Below are 20831 nucleotides of genomic sequence, written 5' to 3'. Positions count from 1 at the left end.
AAGGAGCGCCTTAGCAATGATATACCGTCCCCCAGGATCCGCCCACTGCTGTTGAAGGACAAAGGGCAACCCCTTCCGAATCAAAATCAGAACTCCCGCCTTACGGTTGTTCGCCGGTGCTCCCAAATGTTGACCAACCCACCAAGTCTGGAGTTTAGCATGCTCTGCCGCTGACAAATGCGTCTCCTGCAAGAAGACAAGATCAGCTCTCTGACGGTTCAAGGCTCTCAAAATTTTTTGTCGTTTAATAGGTGAAGTGACCCCATTTATATTCCAGGAAATACATCTAAGAGGCTTCATAAGTGAAATTAGAAAGACAAAGGACAGGCAAAAATCCAAAAAGAGAACCGAGAGCGAGGCCGTCCCAGCCAGCGACCAGCTCCCAGGACCTCAATCCAGACCCGAGCTTCCACCACCAGACAAAAGGCCACCTGTAGGGCACCAGGAACACACAAAAATAAATAAAAGAAAAGGGAAGAGAGAAAAAAAAAAGAAGTAGAAAGAGAAAAACAAAAAGAAAACCCCACATACCCACCCACCCACCCGCCCCTCCCCCCCACCATCCCCTCCCCATCCCTCTTGCGACCCACTAGTGGTCCAAGGGCCCTGTGAAGTAGCTCCCAACCCCCCCCCCTAGCAGACAATATGTACAAGAAACAACCCTCGCCAAGTCAAAGCAACCCCATCTATAGGCAATCAAAAAAAATGTAATGCACCCCAGAAACCACCCCAAACAATACAGAAACAATCCCAACCACACCTCGCCCGATGCCCAATAACAGACTAGGCATTAAATTGGGCAACCACCAATCAGGAAATAATGCAATATAAATCAACAAGCAAATGCTCAACGGAGCCTCCATAGGTACCATCAACCCCCACTACCCAACACTCAAATACTCCCTCCCTGTCCTACCCATCCACGCCAATCCCTCAATCATACAGTCACTCGGGAAGGGAGAATCGCTCCCTATATACAAAACACTCCATCCAACTCAACATAAACATGCACTCCCCCCCCCAATCATCCACACAGTCCAGGAAGGATAAGAAAGGAATATTGTCCTAAGGAAGTCCAGATCGGTCCATCGCGCCTGCACCACATCAAGGTCTGCCAGCCCTCAAAATAAGTACTGCCCAGAGCAGACCACCACGGGAGCTGGCCGTCTGGCATCAAGGCTTCCAGGACACAGCAGACAGAGGAGGTATATATAGACCAGTGGAACTCCAGCTGAAAAGAACCAATGGGCTATCAAGGAGCAGGGTCTGGGGCCTGCAAGGATTGCAAAAAGCGAAGCGCTTCAGCCGCCACCGTAAAGAAGTGAGTCTGACCAGCATGTCGGATCCGCAGACGTGCAGGATACAGCAAGGCAAAAGAAATTTTCATCCGAAACAGCTGGGAGCAGATGGGAGTAAACTCCTTCCGTTTGGCTTGTAGAGCGGGGGAATAGTCCTGGAAACATAACACCCTGGAATTGTCATACAGCAGGGGGCCCGAAGTACGAATGGCTTGCAGAATCTCTTGTTTATGGGCAGAGTTCAATAACTTAAGGATGACAGTTCGAGCTCTCGAGCCTGGTTCTCCCAGCGGGCCCAAACGATGAGCGCGTTCAATTCTCAGGGGACCATGCGCTTAAGATAAGGTTAAAGAGCGCTGCAGCCAAGATTCCAGAAAGGGATGGAGCTCACCATCCTTCACTGATTCAGGTAAGCCTACCAGTCGCAGATTCCCCCGGCGAGACCGATTCTCAAGGTCCTCCACCTTTGCTTCCATAGCGACAAGCTGAGCTCGCAGTTGTTGATGGTCCCCTTCACGTTGCTGAACTCTATCCTCCAAAGTGGTGAGACATTGCTGGTAGGAGGCAAACTCTCCCTGCAGTGTTTCCAGCCGAGTGTCCACAGAATCCAATTTGTCCACGATAGGTTGTAGTTTCGTGGTCAGGGATCCCTCCAATAGTAACTTCACTTCGGCCACTATTTCGGACACCCACGCGGTCGGCGCCGGGAGCGGCGGGGGAGACTCGCGGTCGGCCATCTTGGAATCACCCGCGTGACCGCGATCCCTCTCCCGGCGAGGCAGCTTGCTTGTCATAAAGCCCCGATTGCAGGAAAACACTGTGGGAGAGCAACACCAATTCCAGCGCCAAAATACAGCGACGAAATTGCGGCGTTCAGGGGTCAATAATAGCCGATGGTGGGAACGGGATCGGGAGCTTACCCCACCGACGTCTGCTCAGCAGCTCGACATCACGTGACCCCCTCGAGGACCAATATTTTACACACCTGCTTTGGAGGAAAGGCGGAAGAGGGGAGATATGATAGAGACGTTTAAATACCTGCATAATGTGCATGAGTCGAATCTCTTTTATTTGAAAGGAAACTGCAATGAGAGGGCATAGGCTGAAGTTAAGAGGTGATGGGCTCAGGAATAATCTAAGGAAATACTTTTTTATAGAAAGAGTGGTAGATGCATGGAACAGTCTCCCAGAAGATGTGGTGGAGACAGAGACTGTCTCTGAATTCAAGAGGGCCTGGGATAGGCACGTGGGATCTCTTGGAGAGAGAAAGAGATAATGGTTACTGCGGATGGGCAGACTAGATGGGCCATTTGGCCTTTATCTGCCATCATGTTTCTATGTTTCATAGTTCAGAATTGAATTTGGAATACTGGTAGGATCCATACTAAACCATAAAATTTTGATTTTATCAGTATTCAGTTTAAGATGAACTGAATTGGACCAAGCTTTAATTTTCTGAATACATTTACAAGATACTATTCAAAAGTTTGGGGAATTAATAATAAAAAATTTGCTTACCAAAACTCTTAGGTCTAGATTCACTAAGGGCACGGATTGGAAACCACGGGCTTGTAGTGCGGAGAATGGCAGGAGTCCAATGAATTGGACTTTCCTACTATCTCACAAACATCGTGGATAGTTTGCCTATGATCTGCAAGGATAGTCTCACAAACTTTTGCTATAGTTTCCGGTGTTGTGCTTGGTGATGGTCGTCCGGAAAGGTCATCGTTGTGGACAGATGTTCGTCCGTCCTTGAAGCGTTTGTACCAAAGAAAGGTTTTGCATTAACACATGGCATTATCTCCAAAGGCTTCCTGGAGCATATGTGCAGCAGTTTTTTTAAAGTTTGAAACAAAATTTGATGCAGATTCTTTGCTCAGTAAAATCATATCGAAAATCATATTGAATAAAATCATATCGAATAAAATCATATCAAAATCCGCTGAGTCACTAAAACACAACCTTACAAAATTGCACAGAACAAAGCAATGCGACCATTCAGCTGCACGCACGTTGGCACACTGATTCACATAAATACTGCTAGACACCTCTAGCGGCAGAAGGGCATACTATATCCCGTTTGTGCGCGTTGTTCACATTCCACAAACTTTTGGGTAGCGCCTCATATTTATGGTTCTCTTTGTAACCTCAAAAATCTAAGCTAACTGTAACCAGTAGTGGCATAAGAGAAAAGCTTCTCTTATGCAGACAATATTTTTCTGCCATTTCTAGTAGCAATTTTTGGTGAACGGCACATTTTGCTATCACAACAGACGGCTAATCATCCCATGGAAAATTTTACATTGGGGTGACTGTCCACTGGGTTTATAGTCTTGAGAGAAGTAAGTCTGCTTGTCGAATTTAAGACTGAAGGATTCCTACAAATTTTATATTCTTGCATCAATTCTCAAAGATATTCAAACAAGAGTTTGCCTTCAAAATAAAAATTGTTAGAACAATGGACAATGATTCCAACTTTATGAATGCCTTCTTTGTAATTTGACAGCATGACGACAATAACCAAGATGCAGATGCTAGTGAGGAATTAGACAGCACTACTTCTAATGCAAATGATGACAGTGATGATGGTAAAGTATTCTTTGCTGTAAGGAAATAGTGTTTCAGATAGAGATTCCCTTGATCAAAACCTGCAGACCCAGTCAGAAGAATAGGTAATATTGCAGCCTGGCCTGATTTAAGGGAACTTTTTATCAGAGTGAACATTTCTCTTTTGCTATTGCAGTTGCAGTACACTTTTTTATTTTTTTTCAGATGTGCTGGATTAATGACTCACAAGCATACTCACACATGAATGGCAGCCATTTTCAAAATTTTGTTTTACTAGAAGCAAAGTGGATTGAATTGTAGAGCAATAAAGTTGCTGTTGGGATAAAAATATTAATAATTGCATTGGTTATAGTTGCAGTACCTTTACCTTTTACTAAAAAAGTATATATAGGGCAATAACTTTTTGACTTTCACCGAAGAAAATTTTTTGGGTTTTTCACTGTATGGTTTTTTTTACTTAAAATTTACATTTATTTTTTTACTTAAGTACTTTGAACAACACCATCAATAGATATGTTCACGTCTTAATACCACTAGACGTTTCCTTTTTTGTTTATCCAAGCAGAGACTTTGCACAGTACTTTCTACACAGTTGAGCCACATTATTATGACTACCGTCTACCTCTGATGTCAGGGACACACGGCCAATGAACGAATGTACGTGTTGCATTAAGACTTCATAGATATATAAGGTGGGATGTCAGCAAGTTGCCAGGATAGCAACCATGGCTGTCATGGGGAAAATAGCATGATTTATCAGACATTGAGAAAGGCATGATCATCAGCTACTGGACTAGGAGCGGCAGCATTTCGGAAATGACGGCGTTTGTGAACTGTTCAGACTTCACAGACTGCTGTGGTTAAAGTGTACCTTGAGTGGATAGATGGAACCTTTTCAACAACCTAACATGGCAACTGGGGGGCAGCATGAGCCATTGATGTGAGAGGTGAATGTCAGCTGAGCAGGTTGGTGCAGGCCGATTGGCACTAAACTATGGAGCAACTCACCATCAAAAGAACCAGGGGGCTTACAGATATGTGTCCCAAATGACATTACAGTGAATCCAGTTGCGAATGGGGCTCCAGAGCAGATGGCTGATGAACCGCACCCATGCTCATGATGGTTCATCACAAAAAATGGCTGATATTTGTATAGGAGTATTGACATTGGACTTGTACCATCTGGCAGAGGGTTGCTTTCTCCAATGAGTCACATTATGAGCTCCATTGAATGGATGGATGTTAGCATGTCAGGCCTTAAACTGCCAAGAACAAACATCCAGCAACCACTGTTGGACGTACACAAGCTGGTGGCAGCAGCATTATGGTCTGGGGAATGTTTTCTTGATATGGTCTGGGTCCCTTGATACCTCTAGAAAACACTCTTATCCGATATGGGTATCTCTCCATCCTTGCCAATCAAGTACATCTGTACATGTTGATGGTTTTCCCTATGGCTTATGAGGGCAATGCGACATGTCATACCACCAGAATTGCTTGCGAGTGGTTCGCAGAGCATAACCAAGACTTCCAGCTACTTTCCTGTCCTCTAAATTTTCCAGACCTTAACCCAATCAAGCACATTTGGGGCCACCTCGATTGACAAGTTCAGTGACTGGATCCACCACCACGCACCTGTCAACAACTGTCGGACGCACTGCAGTCTGCATGGCTCCAGATACCTTCTTGAATCTTTCCCACATTGTCTGGCTGCCCTTTGTGCTGCCAGAGGCAGTTATTCTGGATATTAGTAGGTGGTCATATGAATGTGACTTTCCACCAGTACATTTCCTATCCAGAGTCATTGACGAGATACTCAACCTGAGCATGGATCATCCTTTGCTCCTTAATGGATTCCCTTGCTCCAACAGCCTTTTTGTCTTAGCGCACACCCCTCCCTTCTAACCCAGCAGAAGGGTCATCTGCTGCACTCCCGTCTAAGCTCTCTGGCACTGATGGCATGGATCTTGAAAAGCAATTTTGTTTCTTCGAGGCTGGTATCACATGGAATACTTCAAATACTTGCATCCTAGAAACTGACAAGAAAATCTTAGTTATAAATGTAAGTATTTTGCCTTTTGGTATTCTTGGCACTCCCTAAATACCATCACTTCTGTCCTTCCACTACTGGACTATCTTTATCTGTGGAAAAACTGAGAAAGCAAATAAAATTATATTTACATATTTATGGAAGTGTTGATAACAATAGGAGGGGAAAATGCATAATACAACCATTTAAAATCCAAAAGATGGCTGAACTGTAGATATATGGTAGGATAATACTGTCCTGAAGTTTTATTTCCAAGCTATGTTTTGTAAGATTGCTCAAACAATTCAGTTTTAAGACCTATCTTAAATTTCCAGTAGTTGCTAGAGAGAAAACAGATATCTATTCATCCTTTAGTTGCTAGATTTGTGAGAGGAATTATTCATGCCAAGACTTCCTTTAACACACCCTCCACCACCCCCTCCTTTGGACATGAACATTGTGAACATTGTCCACACTGAGCACACTCAAGCTTCTTTTGAGCCCTTGTCCCAAGTATCACTGTGTCCAGTGGCGTACCTACTAGCATATGTGACACCCAGGGCCCATCACTTTATGACCCCCCTCCCCCCCGGTGACAGGTCAGAAGCGCGCGACGACAACCCAGCGCAGACAACTGAGCGCAAGGCGGAAGCGCGCCGAAGAAAAACAGTATTTTAAAGGGCTACGACAGGGGGTGTGGGGGGGAACCCCCCACTTTACTTAACAGAGATCGCGCCGGCGTTGGGGGGGGTTTGGGGGGTTGTAACCCCCCACATTATACTGAAAACTTCACTTTTTCCCTAAAAAAGAGGGAAAAAGTTAAGTTTCCAGTAAATGAGGGGGGTTACAACCCCCCACAACGCCGGCACGATCTCTATTAAGTAAAGTGGGGGGTTCCCCACTAACACCCCCCATCGGAGCCCCTTAAAATACTGTTTTTCTTCGACACGCTTCCACCTTGCGCTCGGTTGTCTGCGCTGGGTTGTCGGCGCACCTTTGTCGTCGCACGCTTTTGACTATGAATCCCCCCCCCATCTATATGAAAAATATGATTTTTAGTAACAATCCACATATCGCACAAGAGTGTACCTAGGAAAAGGCAGCATCTTAAACACTGCAGTGAGCAATAGAACACCAACACATATATTGCAAAACTAAACAAGCCAGATCACGCACAGGCAATTGATCCTGCAGTCAATGCCAACTGAAAACTATGTTTTTTTCTTACACATAGAACAGAGATACACCCTCTCCCAATTTAGAATAATCACAAACTAAGAATAGAAATATGTAGACTAAAGTTAAACTGAACCGCCAAGAAACCAGACCCTGGATACAATGCAACACCACAAAAACAGTAACACATGTCCTCTAATACAGTGCAAAATATAAAGACAGTAGATGTAAATTTGAAAAAACTGATACATAACAATCACCACTTTACAAATTAACAAATAAAAATAAAACAAATAATGAGAAATAAAAAAATACCACTTTATTGGACTAATCCCCGTAAGCTAGGTCCCCATCCCTGCAAACCACCTGATTTCATCCACACAAGCCTTGAATTGTTTTATATTTAACTTTTTATATTAAAGTATAAAAAGAAACAATATTCTGTACAATTGCCAATTTATAAATCAGCGTCTTCTCCCCACTCTCTCTTCCCCATTTCCCTTCAGCATCCTCAGCCCACTCTCTCTCCACTTTCCTTCAGCGCATGCACATAAAAACAAGCAAGTAATTTGATATCATTTTCATTCTATTCATTCATAGAAATTAAAGTCTAAATAATGCCAGTCACATAACAAAACATGTTTTTACAAAAATAATTCCCTGCACAGTCAAGCCTGCAAGGATTACTAGATATCTTTCAGCAGCTCCCCTCCCCCCCCTTACCTTTGTGGCCAGGTGAAAATGATCTACCAACAATAAAATTTTAAAAACACAAAGCCCACTGTACGCAGAGAAAATGTTAATTATCATTTATATTCCGCGGGTTTTCAAAGAGGTCAAGACAGATTACTTTATGCAATGTCACCTCAGTAACAACTATACAAAAATAGACAAATATACCCCCTCCCTTTCTACTAAACCGCGATAGTGGTTTTTAGTGCAGGGAGCTGCGCTGAATGCCCCATGCTGCTCTCGACACTCATAGGCTCCCTGCGCTAAAAACCGCTATTGCGGTTTAGTAAAAGGGAGCCATAGTGCAAAATATAGACAGCATATATAAATTCTCAAAACGGACACATTTTGATCACTAAATTGAAAATAAAATCATTTTTCCTACCTTTGGTAATTTCATCAGTCTCTGGTTGCACTTTATTCTTCTGACTGTGCATCCAATATTTCTTCCCTTCTTTCAACCTCCTGTATGCTTCCTCTCCTCCAGACCTCATTCCCTCCCCCAAATTTTTCTTTGTTTCACCCTGCCCCCTTCTTTCTTTTTCTCTCTCTCCATACCCCCTTTCTTTCTGTATGTCTGTCTTTCTCTCTCTCTCCGTGCCCTATTTCTTTCTTTGTTTCACCCTTCCCCCTTTCTTTCTTTCTGACTCCCTGCCCCCCCCCTTTCTTTCTTTCTCCCTGCCCTCCCCTATGTCACCACCATTGGGAAAATGGTGCCACCGCCGCTGGGGAATAGGTTGCCACTTCCACCATCGGAAACAGGCCAGCACCAAGTTTGCCCTGCTTCTCTTCCCCGCGGAGCCAACCAACTCTCACCGCCCGACGTCAATTCTAACATCAGAGAGGACGTTCTGGGCCAGCCAGGCAGCGACTAGCTGGCCCAGAACGTCCTCTCCGACGTCAGAATTGATGCGGACGGCGAGAGTTGGTCGGCCCCACAGGGAAAAGCAGGGAGAACTCGGCGCCGGACTGTTCCCGATGGCGGCGGTGGCACTCAAGTGGCTAAAGAGCCGCAGTTTGCCGGCCTAGGGAGAACACTGGAGGGTGGCCAGCTGTGCACCCCGCTGGGGCATAAACCCGGTGCCGACCACCCCACCCCCACCCCAGTATGCCACTGTCTGTACCTCACTCCCTCCCTATGACCAAAAATTCTCCTTTCTTCCATTCCCCGTGTACACAACCAACTCTTTCCCTCCCTTCCTCTCTCCCAAGTCCATGCCTTCTGTGTCCAAAAACGCATTCCCTCCCCCCACCTCAGCATCTCTTTCTCTCCCTTCCTCTCTCCCATGCCTTCTGTGTCCAAAAACGCATTCCCTTCCCCACTTCAGCATCTCTTTCCCTCCCTTCTTCTCTCTCATGCCTTCTGTGTCCAAAAACGCATTCCCTCCCCCACCTCAGCATCTCTTTCCCTCCCTTCCTCTTTCCCATGCCTTCTGTGTCCAAAAATGCACTCCCTCCCCCCTTTTGTGTTCCACGTTTGCCTCCTAGCCCTCATCTTAGCAACTTTCTAAGCGAGGCTTGTCTTGTGTTCCTACCTGCCCTGCCGTGCACACATAGCCAACCGGAAGCCTTCCCCGATGTCAGCGCTGACGTCGGAAGGAGGGCTTAAGCAAAGCCCTCCCTCCCTCCGACATCAGCGCTGACATCGGGAAGACTTCCAGTCGCTTATGTGTGCGCTGCAGGGCAGGTAGGAACACAAGACGAGCTTCGCGGCTCCAGTTGTATTTAATCCCATGGGTCCCCCGTCGTCCCCGTTCAGCTGTCTTCTGTGCACCCCCTTGGGGCGTGCACCCGGGGTGAACTGCCCCCCCCCCCCCCTAGGTACGCTACTGACTGTGTCATCTCTCCTGCAAGATTCTGTTCTTGGAGACTACCACTTCTGCGAATCAGGTCAGTGAGTTAGAAACCCTAACATATCACTTCTGCCACCGATTTCTTTCCCAACAAAAGTGATTTTTCAAACATATCCTAACTTTGTTACCAAAAATAATCTCGAAGTTCACCTTAACCAGCAATTGTCCCCCAGTCATCTTTCCAAAGCCTCACTCCAACCAGCAGAGACCTTCCTTTAAACCCTCAATTGTAGACAAGTCCTGCTGCTGTATTTCTTAAGAGCTACCCAAGATGACAGAATCAATGTACATAGATCATCTATGATCCAAACGGGGCATATATCAAAACACACTATATCCAGCTTGATGTCAGACTGAATTGACTGCAGGCCACATTACTATTCGAGCTTTGCTTGAAATCAACTACAGTGGCCATCCTAAGATCTACCTCCATTGTGGAAATTTGTAAAGCAGCAACTTGGGCTTCTGCCCACATCTTTACCAAACCCTATAATTTAAACTCAAGTTCCCACTTGAACAGTGTGTTTGAGAAGTCCATACTGAATAATCTTTTTATTTAGAGCTTCCTTCCCACTATATCTTCTTGGGTCTAGAATTGCCCACATTTGGTTCCATTCTCCTGGTGGTAATAGGGAACCTTCATTACAGGTAAGTAATTTCACTTTCTCTGACCACACCCTCCAAAAACAAAACAGTTGTTTCTGCACCACTACTAAAAAATAATTAAGAGGCAAAAACCTGTCAGAACATAGATTCTCTGTCTTGTAATATATTGTGGTACTCTCTCGAGCTCTTGTGTAACACTCAGGCCCATGTAAGAGGGAATACTTGGATGTCACATAGCCATGGTAAATTAGTACATGCACCTTAAGCAGTACTGTGTAAAAATTAGAGGCACAGGTAATTTTCCATAGTATATAAGTTGATCTTGCATATTGGATTTTATGGAGCTCATAATTAAAACTGGCCTAAGTTGGTACGTGGACAATCAGAAAGACAGGACGCCCAAGTACTGATAATCAAAACTGGTTTTAGACGCATCTAAAACCAGCTTAGGCCTTTTCATTGCCTTTTCAACGGCAGGAGGAATGCCCAATCCCTCCTGCCGGACAACCTCCCCTGTACCTTCCTCCACCCCCCCAGACACCACCTTATCCCCCCCAACCTTATTTTGATTGTCGGACGGACGGGTCCTTCCTCTGTATGGCGGGCCTGCCTCTTCCTGGGGCTCAGGCACATGAGCCAACCTAAGATTCCGGTTGGCTCAGTTGCCTAAGACCCCTCCTATGGGTGGGGCCTTAGGCGCCTGGGCCAATCAGGCCCTAGGCCCTCCCCAGTGCATCCCACAATGCACAGGGAAGGGGCAGGCCCACCATTCAGGCGAAGGTGGGCCTGCTGGACGGAGGGAGGACCCATCTGACCATTTAAAGAAGGTTAGAGGGGGTTGGGGGGCTAGAGGGGTCCAGGTGGGGATGGAGGGGGTGTCCAGAGGGTGGGCTGGGTGGTCCGGCAGGGGTTAAGCAGATCGATTGGGCATCCCTCATGTTGGTGAAGAGTGTGATCTCGAGGGGATTGTCCAGAAGGAGGGATCAGGCATCCCTCTGCTGGTGAAGAGTGTGATCGCGCAGAAAGTTTGGTGGGGGTGGCAGCAGGATGGATTAGGCATCCCTCCTGCCACAATTTGTTGGGGGGAGGGGTCGCTGCGGGTGGCGGCAGGAGAGATTGGGCATCTCTCCTGCTGCGATCATTGTAGGGGGGGACGGTTCCATGATTCTCTAACCGGCGTTGTTTATGACAGACGCTGGTTAGAGAATCGTGCTTTTAGGCGAAGGACTGACCTTCCTTCGCCTAAAAGGTTTTGTTTTGGCCATTTGGAACTTGGGCAATTTTAGGGTCAGGAATGTGTTGTAAGCATACACGTAGTGGCAGTCTGGGTGATTAAACTGCTGAAAGTACAGGTAGGACATTCTCAAAAAAAACCCCACATTTTGGACTTTTTTTTTTTTTTTTTTTTTTTGAGAATGGACATTTCCCTGCTACCTACTTTGAACACCTAGGGCCTTAGGCCAAAAGGGGACTTAGACATTGTTTTTGATTATGCCCCTCTATATGTTTAACTTGAAAATCAATTTTATTTAAAAAAAAACCCAAACTACTAGTAGCATTGTATATTTTCTAAGTTAACTTCTAAATGTGTATCCAGAGCTGATATATATCCTCCTTGAAACAGGAGTCACTCCAACTACATCCAAAGCGCGTTTCACTGGAACGAAAGGGATCAGAGGTAGAGGCAGACCACCAAAATCAAAAAATGACGGGAAAAATAAAAAAGAACAGCAGCATCTCAAAGAAATAAATGCCTCAACTGCCCCTATAACACAAACTCCAGCAATGTCTATGCAGGCGGCACTGGCAACAGGCGCACAACTAGCAGTAGCTGAAGCAGAGGCAGCAGCAGCAGTCGCCTTGGGAGAGAACACTGCCTCTGCTCTTGTCAACATAACTCCTTCAGAGGGGGCAAGCGAGGAAGAAGACATCAAGTCCCGGCCAATTATTCCTATGCTCTATGTAGTCCCCAAAACAAAAAAAGTTGTGTGTGATAAGGAACGGATGTCCTGTCATCAAGCATTCAAGAAGTTTGCCAGCTATAAAGATCAGATATGGAAGGAGCTTCCTGCCTTGTCAGACCTCTCGGTGAAGCAAGAAGATGGTGGAGAAGCAAATGCAATGCGTATTGGCACAGGAGCTACTGAAATACAGGTACATAGTCTGTTCAAGAAGCATGACAGTTCTGTAGTGACAGAATTGTCAAAGGATCGGAACGAGTGACTTCTGTGTGTTACTATTTTCTAATCCATGTGTTCACTCTGTCAAGAATCTTCTTTGGCAAATTTACTAATTGAAAAGAAGAGTTTTCCCTAATCTGTCTGAAGCCTGTGGACCCCCCCCCAAACAATGGCTTTAGATAAAGTTTACTTTGATGCTTCAGTTCTCTCCGTTTGTTTTAGCAGTAGCATTGTGAATGAGATCTTTTAAAACAGGCTTGTCCAACCGATGGCTAGAGAATGACACGGGAGAAAACATCTGTCCCCGTTATTGCCCCGTCTCCGGCCCACCGCCATGTCCTGGCCGTCCCCTTCACCCCCATCCCCGCCGTCCCCTTCACCGCTCCATCCCCGCAGCATCCACCCTTCCCTCTCACCATCCTTCAGCGGCCCGAGAATCTCCCTCCCCCTTACCTTTGCGGCATGTTAGTAAAGAGTTGAAACTTAAGGGAGGGAAGGCACGCGGTCACCGATTGCGCACTGCCCCCTCCCTCCGTCCCTACAGCCAAATCTATCTCCATAAAGCCCAGCAGCCATTCTCCTGCCCTTATCCACAGCACAATTTCCAACCTTGTCTCTCTCCCTTCCTGCACAGCTTTAGATTTTGAGGGATCACTGCAATCAATCACCGCTTAACATGAAAAGGAAGAAAAAATAGAAAAGGAAAATAATTATTCTCCTCCTATCCCCGCCCTGGAACGATTCTGACCAGTTGGTAACAGAGGAGGAGTATATTCCTCCTCTTTCCCCCTCCCCCACAGATAAAGATATAGGGGAAGAGAGTCGTATCGCATCCAGCAAGTAAGCTCCACGTTTTCACAAAATCTATCTCCCTTCCTCCCTCCCTCCCCCTTACCTTCACGGCGTTTTCGTAAAAAACTTACTGAAGGTAAGGGGGAGGGAGGCAGGGGGGCCGCACGCCTTCCCTCCCTTAACTGCGGGGGCAAGGCCATTCACTGCTCCATGGGGTGGTGGATGGCCTTGTCCACATGCCCGCAGTGAGCACTTCACCCCACCGTTTTGGCTGACCGTGTCATTCTCTACCCATGGCCTGCAGGCCAGATCTTGGGCCCAGCAGCCTCAATTTCTTGGCCTGCAAAAGCTTTATGAAATCTTGATAATCCTTCCCTGCTGTGAGGGGTTCAAGAAAGCCTTGTAAAGTCCTCATATGAGATTCCTGATATTCTGCAATTGGTCTAACTGGGAGCTTGAGCCACACAATGCCAGAGGTTGAGGCTAGTCCTACGGTACCAACTTTTATTTATTTAACAATTTATTTACCATATATTACCTATACGGTTTCCATAGTAACAAACATAAAATGTTAAACAAACATATATAATTCAGTTGTTAAAAAAATACTTTAAAAAATGGTCGATAAACATCAGAAATCTTAAAATCCAGATTGAATATAAAATTTCAACTCAAAAAAGCCATCACAAACAGTTGAGTTTTTAACATTTTCTTAAAATTTATTCTAGCAGCATACAAATGCAGAATTCCTGGCAGGTTATTCCACAGCTTTACACCCACTACAGATAACATAGCTGTACCAATCTTAATGTAGGAGATTAACATATTACCTTCCAAACATAATTTCATACTGTTTTCTGATTTCACGGCTCAACTTCGTGCTGAAAAACCAGTCGTGGCAGAGAAGCAGGAATCTCATCAGACTTCACGGGGTTTTCTCAGACCACTCATGGCAGGAAAGAAGAATGGTGATCAAGACAGGGTGAAAGCAGGGGGGGTACATATGAGAGAGAGAACTGGTGTGAAAGTTGGGGGAGGGAGAAAGAGAGAGAGAAAATCAGTAAGATACTGAGAGAAAAGAAAATGGAAAGAAAAATTGCAGGCAAAAAAAAAAAAACTGGTGAGGGTCAGAGGAATAAAAGAAAGCATGGCATTTCATTTTTGAAACTGCCATTGCCATTACTGTTATAGTGGTATTGCTACAGGGGGCTTTGGGCTCAGATCCCCTCCAAACCTGCACTGACCCCATTAAATGGCTGGAAAGGATGCCAAAACTCAGTCAATCAAAAAATTCCCTGCTGAACTGCTCTCCTCTTCCTGGTGCTGCTGCAGTAGCCCAAAAGTCGGCAGGGTGCTTCAAGCTGCTGATGCTAGGAGTCCTTAGTTACTGCAAAAGTACCAGAAGAAGAATGGCTCAGCAGAAAATTTCTATGGTTGTTGGGGCTTTGGCATCTCTGCCAACAAAGGTACTAATTTTGATGCACCGGGGTGTGTGTGGAGGGGAATATGTTGTGTCTACCCCTGGAACCCCCAATGCCTTCAGTGGGGAATTTACAGACACCCTGTATAAGAACATAAGCAGTGCCTCCGCTGGGTCAGACCATCCTGCCCAGCAGTCCGCTCCCGCGGCGGCCCAAACAGGTCACGACCTGTCTGAATCGCCAGAAGGGGCCCCCTTGCCACCTTGGTTTCCCATTGAGTCCTATCTTCCCATCGAAGTCCTAACCCTCCGGTCTTGCACATGCACGACCTGGTTGGGTTTCTATACTTATTACCTGGTTAGCTTTCTATACCCGTGTTACATCCCAGCACCTCTCTCAGTATCCCACGATCCCTTTATCCTTCAGGAATCCGTCCAATCCCTGTTTGAATCCTTGTACCGTACTCTGCCTGATCACTTCCTCCGGTAGCACATTCCAGGTGTCCACGACCCTTTGTGTGAAAAATAACTTTCTTGCATTTGTTTTGAACCTATCTCCCTTCAGTTTCTCCGAATGCCCCCTCGTTCCTGTTGTCCCCTTCAGCCTGAAGAATCTGTCCCTATCCACCCTCTCTATGCCCCTCATGATCCTGAAGGTCTCTATCATATCTCCCCTGAGCCTCCTTTTTTCCAGAGAGAAGAGCCCCAGCCTATCCAACCTCTCAGCGTATGGGCAGTGTTCCAGCCCTCTTACCAGTTTCGTTGCTCTCCTTTGGACTCTCTCAAGTACTGCCATGTCCTTCTTGAGGTACGGTGACCAATATTGAACGCAGTATTCCAGATGCGGACGCACCATCGCTCGATACAATGGCATGATGACTTCCCGCGTCCTGGTTGTTATGCCCCTCTTTATGATGCCCAGCATCCTGTTGGCTTTATTCAAGGCTGCTGCGCACTGTGCAGATGGCTTCAGTGATGCATCCACCAGCACACCCAAGTCTCTCTCTAGACTGCTGACTCCCAACAATGCCCCCCCCAATTTGTAGTCGAACAACGGGTTCTTTTTCCCTATATGCATGACCTTGCATTTTTCCACATTAAAGCGCATTTGCCATTTGTTTGCCCAGTCTTCCAGCTTGTCCAGGTCCCTTTGCAGGTCCTCACACTCCTCCCTGGATCTAACTCTACCGCACAGTTTGGTATCGTCTGCAAATTTTATAACCTCGCACTTTGCCTCCTTTTCTTGGTCATTGATAAATATGTTGAAGAGTAACGACCCCAGCACTGATCCCTGTGGCGCACCGCTCGTGACTCCCCCCAGTCAGAATATTGTCCCTTTACTCCGACCCTCTGCAGTCTACCCGACAACCAGTGCTCGATCCATCTGTGCACATCCCCTCCCACCCCGTGGTTCCACAGCTTCCTAAGCAGCCTTTCATGTGGCACCTTGTCGAAAGCCTTTTGAAAATCGAGGTAAATGATGTCTATGGGTTCCCCATTGTCCACCCGACTGCTTATTCCCTCAAAGAAGTACAGAAGGTTCGTTAAGCATGACCTTCCCTTACAGAATCCGTGCTGGCTTGTTCTCAGTAGGCCATTTCTCTCGATGTGCTCGCAAATACCATCCTTGATCATAGCTTCCACCATCTTCCCTATAATTGAAGTCAGGCTCACCGGCCTGTAGTTCCCGGGGTCACCCCTCGATCCCTTCTTGAAGATAGGTGTGACATTCGCCAGTTTCCAGTCCTCTGGTACCTCTCCAGTTTTCAAGGATAGGTTGCAAACATGCTGGATTGTGCCCACTATTTCTTGTCTTAGTTCCTTCAGAACCCTTGGGTGGATCCCGTCTGGGCCCGGCGATTTGCCGCATTTTAACCTGTCTATCTGTTTGAGGACATCCTCCTTACTTACCTCTATGTGTTCTTGGGGATGTAAAGCCTCCCTAACCACAACCTTCCCAACCCATTAACCTACTGCCTCTTCACCCTTGGATCCAAGCAAATAAGCAACCAAGTGTGAGGAGGGGATTCCCATGTTCATTGCATCTTTCAAACTGCAGTGAGGAGGGGGATTCCTGTGTTCCCTAAATCTGCCTCGGTGGCTCGGATGCACTAAAGCCAGCGATCATCACTAAACCTGTTTTAACTGCTTTAGCGATGATCGCATTTGCCAACCCGATGCACAAAATGGCTCACCGTGTTTTTCCCATCGATCACCTATTTTCCAATCCGGCCATGTATATTAGCCAAAACCCCATGCAGACTAGCCAAGCAATTGATACACTAACATTGCTTGGCTATGCACAAAAAAAGCAAGAGTTTTAGGCCCCGATTCACTAGAAGTCAGTGATCATCGCTAAACCTGTTTTCACAGGTTTAGCAACGATCGCTGCTAACCAACCTGATTCACAAAACAGACCACAGCATGTTTTTCCCCTCAATTGCCCATTTTCCAATCCAGCCATGCAAATTAGTAAAACCCCCATTCAAAATAGCCAAGCGATTGATTCACTTACATTGCTTGGCTATTTAGCATCGTGTTTTACAGATCCTAAAACCCGACTGCTGTAGTAACTGTGTTACTGACGGGTATGCCTAAATTTTTTTTTCCCAATGGCACTGATATTTTGCATGAATTACACACACAAAATATCTATCCCAGAAAAAAATTCCCCACTGCCAGCCCACCCAACAACCCCCGACAATCGCGCGCCCCTCCCTTCTTCCCCAAAAAAGGCAGGAGGGATGCCCTTCCTGCCCCCAAATGCACCTGCCCACTCCCCCCAAAAAATGCAGCAGTAGGGATGCCCACTCCATCCTGCCCCGAAGGCCCTCCGGCTCCCTGAAAAAAAATGGCAGGAGGGATGCCCACTTCCTCCTGCCTGCAAATACTTACCCCCCTCCCCCCCCCCGAAGAAAAGGACAGGAGGGATGCCCACTCCCTCCTGCCACCGGAGGCCCCTGCCCTACCCCCATGTCCCGTAACTCCTACCATAACGGGAGTAGGAAGTACTCAAAACACCTCCTGCGATGACACTGGGCCTTAGGCCCCTCCCTGGTGCCTCAGGCCCCTCCCATGGGCGGGGCCTGAGGCGTTTGAGCCAATCAGGGACTTCCTTAGGAAGGAGCCTAAGGAAGTCCCTGATTAGCCATTTGTTTTGGCCAATCAGGGATTTCCTTAGGCTCCTTCCTAATTGGCTCAGACACCTCAGGCCCCGCCCAAGGGAGGAGACAGAGGCATCTGTGCCAATCAGGGCCTTAGGCCCCTCCCCGTGCATCACATACTACTACTACTATTTATTATTTCTATAATGCAGAAAGGTGTACACAGTGCTGTACATTTTAACATGCAATAGACAGTCCTTGCTCAGAGGAGCTTACAATCTAATTTAGACAGGACATTTTAGGGTTGGGGAGATTATAAGAACATAAGCATGGCCTCTGCCGAGTCAGACCATGGGTCCATCATGCCCAGCAGTCCGCTCCCGCGGCAGCCCCCCTCCCTTCCCCAGGTCCATGACTTGTAAGTGATCTAATACCTAAAACATTCTGTTCCTTAATCCTTTAATATCCTGTATGGTAACCCTCTAACTATACCCTTCAATCCCCTTTTCCTTCAGGAAATCATCTAATCCCATTTTGAAACCCAAAATCATACTCTGCCCTACCACCTCCTCTGGTGGCGCATTCCAGGTGTCCACCACCCTCTGAGTGAAGAACTTCCTAGCATTTGTTTTGAATCTGACTCCTTTCAATTTTTGCGAATGCCCTCTTGTTTTTGTTGCCCCCGCTAGTCTGAAGAATCTGTCCCTCTCTACCTTCTCCATACCCTTCATGATCTTATAAGTTTCTATCAAGTCCCCTCTAAGTCTCCGCTTTTCCAGGGAAAAGAGCCCCAGCCTCTCTAGCCTTTCAGCATATGAAAGGTTTTCCATGCCTTTTATCATCTTTGTTGCTCTTCTCTGGACCCTCTCGAGTATCACCATATTCTTCTTAAGGTATGGAACACAGTACTCCAGATGCGGGCGCACCATCGCCCGATACAGTGGCAGGATAACTTCCTTCATTCTGGTCGTGATACCTTTTTTGATAATGCCCAACATTCTGTTCACCTTCTTTGAGGCCGCTGCGCATTGTGCCGCCGGCTTCATTGTCCTATTCACTAAAACCCCCAAGTCCTTTTCCAGTTTGCCTTCTCCCAATACCATCCCCCCATCATGTAGTTATACATCAGGTTTCCTTTCCCTATGTGCAAGACTTTACATTTCTCCACATTGAAGCTCATCTGCCACTTGTCTGCCCACTCACTCAGTTTGTTCTGGTCCCTTTGTAGTTCTTTCAATTCCTCCACAGTTTTAACCCTACTGGAGAGTTTTGTGTTGTCTGCAAATTTTATAACTTCGCACTTCGTCCCTGACTTCAGGTCATTTATTAATATATTGAACAGCAGCGGTCTCAGTACTGACCCCTGCAGGACACTACTCGTGACCCCTTTCCAGTCAGAGTAGTGTCCCTTTACTCCTACCCTCTGTTTCCTGTCTGCCAGCCAATTTTTGATCCATCTGTGCACTTCCCCTTCCACCCTGTGGTTTCACAGTTTCCTTAGTAGGCGCTCATGGGGTACCTTGTCGAAGGCTTTTTGGAAGTCCAGATATACGATGTCTATGGAGTCACCTTTGTCCAATTGTTTGCTTATCCCCTCAAAGAAGTGCAGTAGGTTCGTTTGGCATGATCTTCCTTTACAGAAACCATACTGGCTTGTTCCCATCAGATTATTTCTTTCTATATGCTCATTGATACTGTCCTTGATCAATGATTCAGCCATCTTCCCCGAAACTGAGGTTAAGCTCACTGGTCTGTAGTTCCCCGGGTCGCCTCTTGATCCTTTTTTAAAGATAGGTGTAACATTCGCTATCCTCCAGTCCTCCGGAATTACCCCTGTTTTCAAGGATAAGTTGTAAATCTGCTGCAGCAACTCCGCCGTTTCATCTCTGAGCTCTTTCAGTATTCTCGGGTGGATTCCGTCTGGGCCCAGAGATTTGTCAGTTTTTAATCTATCTATCTGTTTGAGTACATCTTCAAGGCTTACCTCCATACATGATAATTTTTCCTCCTGATCCCCCTTGAAGATTTTTTCCAGTTCCGGCACGTTGGATGTGTCTTCCTTTGTGAAGACCGACAAAAAGAACGTGTTTAGTCTGTCTGCCACCTCTTCTTCTTCCTTCACCACTCCCTTCCTGACTCCCTCATCCAGAGGTCCCACCTCCTCCCTCGCTGGCTGTTTTCCTCTCACATATCGGAAGGATGGTTTAAAATTCTGTGCTTTCCTGGCAAGTCTTTCTTCATACTCTATTTTTGCTTTTCTGACCACGCGATGATATTCTTTTTGATGCTTCCTGTGCTCTTTCCAATTTTCCTCGGTTTTATCCTTTTTCCACTTCCGGAATGATTTTTTCTTGTCCTCTATCACATTATGGTAGAGGAAATGATACAGTGGGTATAGGTATCTGACAGCAGTGAGTGGGAGTTAAGAGTTGAAGTCAGTTTCAAAAAAGTGGGCCTTTAGCTTGGATTTGATGCACCAGGGAGGGACCTAAGGCCTAGTGTCGTCACGGGAGGAGCAGGAGGTGTTTTTATTACCTCCTGCTTCCAACTTCCAGGGAGGAGGGAGTGGGCATCCCTCCTGCCATTTTTAGGGGGTTGGAGAGATGGTGGATCGGGAGTGTTAGCAGGGGGGGGAGGGCTTTTTTATTGGGACAGATGGCATGCAGAACATCTGTCCCATTAAAAAAAAAAAAGCAGAAGCTCTGACAGCAGTGACAGAAGGCTGCTTCCCCTGTCACTACTGTTAGGGCTTTGCATTGTGCCAATCGCTCACTGAGCGATTGAGTTGGTGGGTTGGCATGCAAATGATTTTGCACCTCCGTGGAAATCATTTGCATGCAAACTTAATAGTGAATCAATCGCTCTTGGAAAATCAGCCAGAGAATGGGCCAACAGTGATTGAGTCGCTATTGTTAGTGAATCTAGCCCTTAGTGATCTGAAAAAAATGACAAATCTGCTTTTTTTTTAATGGCACAGATATTTTGCGTGTGTCTTGGCCCTCCAAATATTATGAAATGTTAAATGTGGCCAGATTTTAAAAAAAAAAAAGTTGGACAAGCCTGTTTACTTACA

General features: G+C 46.3%; 1 protein-coding gene across 4 annotated transcripts in view; it reads left to right on the top strand.

Moving 5' to 3' along the window:
• Nucleotides 1–20831, top strand: part of KDM4B (lysine demethylase 4B) — a 354261-nt gene that overhangs the window by 255166 nt on the left and 78264 nt on the right. For all 4 annotated transcript variants that reach the window (XM_033955335.1, XM_033955336.1, XM_033955333.1 and 1 more), the window contains exon 11: nt 11887–12416. In XM_033955335.1, coding sequence (XP_033811226.1) covers nt 11887–12416 — 530 coding nt within the window. The remainder of the gene's footprint in view (nt 1–11886; nt 12417–20831) is intronic.

The sequence above is a fragment of the Geotrypetes seraphini genome, chromosome 8 (genome assembly GCF_902459505.1).
Source record: "Geotrypetes seraphini chromosome 8, aGeoSer1.1, whole genome shotgun sequence".
Classification (NCBI taxonomy): Eukaryota; Metazoa; Chordata; class Amphibia; order Gymnophiona; family Dermophiidae; genus Geotrypetes; species Geotrypetes seraphini.
The sequence above is the reverse complement of the archived record's forward strand: the minus strand, read 5'-3'. Positions and strand labels throughout refer to the sequence as shown.